Source organism: Halichondria panicea, chromosome 15, assembly GCF_963675165.1.
Source record: "Halichondria panicea chromosome 15, odHalPani1.1, whole genome shotgun sequence".
Lineage (NCBI taxonomy): Eukaryota > Metazoa > Porifera > Demospongiae > Suberitida > Halichondriidae > Halichondria > Halichondria panicea.
Genome location: NC_087391.1, coordinates 2,917,887 through 2,921,797, shown reverse-complemented (window position 1 = coordinate 2,921,797; position 3,911 = coordinate 2,917,887). Strand labels below are relative to the sequence as shown.

Here is a 3,911-nt window from a genome sequence, read left to right as displayed (position 1 = left end):
AATAGCGATAGCAACAGAATTTAGAACAACAGCTCAGCTCAAAAAGGAATAAAATGGAGATACTAACAGCACATGGCACAAATCATAAATATATACCTATACGCCAATCTAGAATGTTCTAGATCCTTACAGTTCAGGCTACGAGTGCTCTTTTCCCACACTCCTTCTCACTCGAGGGTCGATTGCTCATTCCCCACATCTTGGTGAGTCGTTCAAATTTCACACAACTTACACCTTTCGTAAGTATATCGGCTAATATCGGCTAACATATCTTCCGTCGAACAATACTACCAACTTGTTCACGAACAAAATGAAACTTTATGTTTATATGTTTCGACCTTCCGTGAAACTGCGGATTCTTAGCCATGCAGATTGGTTATCCTCGAATTTGTTGGAACTTGATAGAACGTGTTGGAACTTGATAGAACTATGTTAGAACATGATCGAACAGGATAGAACAAGAACAGTGTTTAGAATGCATTACATAGGTGTTATGATGTACACTTGTCAAGAATAGAAAGTTTTTTTTAGCTTTTCTGTTTTGAAGTCTCACTATTTATTCTTTTTGTATTCTGCTCTGCAAATTGTGTTAATAGACCGCTATCTCTAGCATCTAATACTCTGCAACAGGTTATGGGCCCAGTGTCATAGTTGCCCAGTGTCATAGTTGCCCAGTGCTATAGTTGCCCAGTGTTACAGTTGTGCTAGTGGAGTGAGTGCAGCCGATTTGTTGGTTGTTGTTGTTGGCACTGTTGTAACGAGCGGTCTAATAGTTCGGGAGTTCGCTAGTTGAAAAGGCTATCAGTTATTTGACCCTGACCGAAGCAAGGTATTTTACAGTCGAGACGTGAAGTTTAATGAACTTATGTCGTGATGTTGAGCCTGTTGGTTATTTTGAGATTGTCGATGATGGTGGTGTTTTGGAGGAAATTGGTGCTGAAGAGACCATGCCTGATATCAAGTGGTCACTGAGACAGAACCTCGTAGATCTCAGAGAATCTGACACAGACCTAACTACTATGCAGAAGGAGTATTTGAGGAGTATTTGTTGTCACTGATATGTTAACCAAAGGACTGTCATGTGGTACTTTCGAATTGTTGAGGAAGATGGCTAGAATTGTTTCTCTATCTGTCTCATTCTTGAGCAAGTGAGGAGGAGTGTTGGAACTTGATAGAACGTGTTGGAACTTGATAGAACATGTTAGAACATGATAGAACAGGATAGAACAAGAACAGTGTTTAGAATGCATTACATAGGTGTTATGATGTACACTTGTCAAGAATAGAAAGTTATTTTTAGCTTTTCTGTTTTGTACTATAAAGTCTCACTATTTATTCTTTTTGTATTCTGCTCTGCAAATTGTGTTAATAGATCTTACTCTGCTATCTCTAGCATCTAATACTCTGCAACAGAATTGGTTCAGACGGACAGATTAGAGGTGGCTTCTTGAGCTGTACTCGCAAGAGCCGCTTCTGCCGTGGATAGAGCAACACAGGATTGCTTCTTACTTTTCCAGGTTACTGCTGTGCCTCCAATCTGAAACATATAGCCAGTAGTCGACTTGTAGTCATTACAATCACCTGCCCAGTCAGCATCAGAGTATCCTATCAGATCACTGTATTCTCCTTTGGCATACAGTACATGCAGTAGACCAAACTGGGTAGTTCCTCTGAGGTATCTGAAAATACGCTTCACAGCTGTCCTATGCTCTTTGGTCGGATTTGAACAGAAACGAGCAGCACTATTGACAATATCAGGTCGTGTTCTAGAGGACAGATAGAGCAGGCTGCCCACTGCGGACTGGTATAAACCTTGATCAGCAGACTCGGATTCTTCGGATGCTTTCACCAACTTCGAATTAACATTGACTGGAGTCTTAATTGATTTGGCCTCTTCCATACCATACTTCCTGAGAACTGATTCCGTAAAGGTACTATCCAAACTTTACCATCTGTGTGGTCTTGAACCACTTGTACACCGAGAAAGTAGTTAAGTTCCCCGAGATCTTTCACATCGAATTTCTCTGATAGAGCTTTCTTTACTTCTGTGATTCTCTCAGAGCTTTCTCCAGCGATCACAATGTCGTCGACATAGACTCCTTCAGATGCAGTGTAAATACACGGATCATTAGCAGATTGGACAAAGATGAGAGTCGAGAACATAGTTCCAACATCTGGGGCTTTGTTTCAAACCGTACAGGCTGTGCTTCAGTTTACAAACTAAATGTTCCTTGCCTTCCACAACGAAACCTTCTGGTTGCTTCATGTATACTTCCTCTTCAAGGTAACCATTGAGGAACGCTGCAGTGACATCTAATTGATTAACTTGAGACCTTTCTGAACAGAAATAGCAACCAGGCTACGAACAGGTTCAAATCGAATGACCGGACTAAATGTTTCGTCGTAATCCAAACCATGTCTTTGTGAAAAGACAACTAAGCGAGCTTTGTATCTTTCAATGTTTCCATCAGCACCAGTTTTCCGTTTAAATACCCATTTGTTACCAACGGGTTTGGGTAACTTGACAAGATCCCAGACGTCATTGGAATGGATTGAATCCATCTTCCCACTTCGTCTTGTCAGGAGCATCTGCGACAGTTTCTGGCAGTTCAGGGACAGTGTAGAGTCTTACTCCATAATAGTCAGGGCGTTTGATTTCCCTGCTCGACGTCCTTCGAGGTATTTGAGTTTCTGTTTCGACTTCTTCAGTAGAGTCAGCTTCTGTAGAGTCATCTTGTGGTGGTTCCTGGTTTGAGTCTTCTTCCATCTCGTCGGGAAAGCTCTCAACTTGAACGATTTGATTCTCCTCCTGCTCAGGGTCGATTCCTCTTGAGGATTCACAACATCACGACTGTGAATAATTTTTGAGGTGCCCATATCGTACAGACGGTAGCCTTCAGCATAACCAAGGAAAATGCATTTCTTTGCTTTGGAATCGAGCTTCTTCCGTTGATCCTTGGGAACATGCGAATATGCAACACACCCAAATGCTTTAAGATGCTTCACATAGGGTTTCTTACCAACCCAGGCTTCGAAGGGTGTTTCGTCACCCAAAGTCTTTGTAGGACTTCTGTTGAGGAGATAGGACGCTGTAGATAAGCTGCAGCCCAGAATCGATGTGGTAGCTTGGAGTCAGCGAGCATAGACCGTACAGCTTCCACAAGGGTCCTATTCATTCTTTCGGAAACGCCATTTTGCTCCGGGGTCTTTGGAATGGTATACTCATGTTTAATTCCTTCGCTTTTCAGGTAGTTTTCAAACTCAGTAGACATGTACTCCCCTCCATTGTCCGTTCTGAAGGTCTTCACTTTGTGGCCAGCCAACACTTAAATGTTTCAAACACCTCATGCTTGTTTTTCAGCATATAGATCCAGACATAGTGTGTTTTATCAAGGTCACGAAGTACTCTGCACCACCAAGTGAGGGCGAGTCGATTTTACCACAGACGTCACTGTGGATGAGACCTAGTGGACCAGTTCCAGGAAAAGCGCTTCTATGGAAGGTTCACAAAAATCAATGTTCTTCGAAACGTCATAATCAAAACCATTCACCAATCCATCTTTGGCCAGGGTACGCGAGTTTCCTTCACCTATGCCATAAGTTCACTTTGGCTGGATTGGTAGTAGAGGGTTATCCGATAATGGTTCACAATTCAAGTAGTACAGACTTCCTGTCTTAAAAGCCACAGCAATGAGTTCTCCTTCTTCATTTAGTATCTGACCTTGCATCTCATCAAACATGACCTCTTTTCCAACCTCTGTAACCCTTAGCAAGTTGTACGCCAGTTCATGTACATAGAGAACATTACTTAGTCTTCCAGTTTTGGTCTTTCCGCCAGGTAGTTTCAGTTTGAGTTTAACAACACCTGTACCCAGTTTACGATCATCCCACTTGTTGTGGTTGTTGTACAC

The 3,911-nt window shown here is 42.2% G+C and overlaps 1 protein-coding gene across 1 annotated transcript; it reads right to left on the bottom strand.

Annotated features, from left to right (window-relative positions):
* Nucleotides 1-1,420: 1,420 nt before the first annotated feature.
* Nucleotides 1,421-1,900, bottom strand: LOC135349261 (uncharacterized). Its single transcript, XM_064547769.1, has one exon. The coding sequence runs from the start codon at nucleotides 1,898-1,900 to the stop codon at nucleotides 1,421-1,423; it is 480 nt and encodes a 159-aa protein (XP_064403839.1).
* Nucleotides 1,901-3,911: the final 2,011 nt, after the last annotated feature.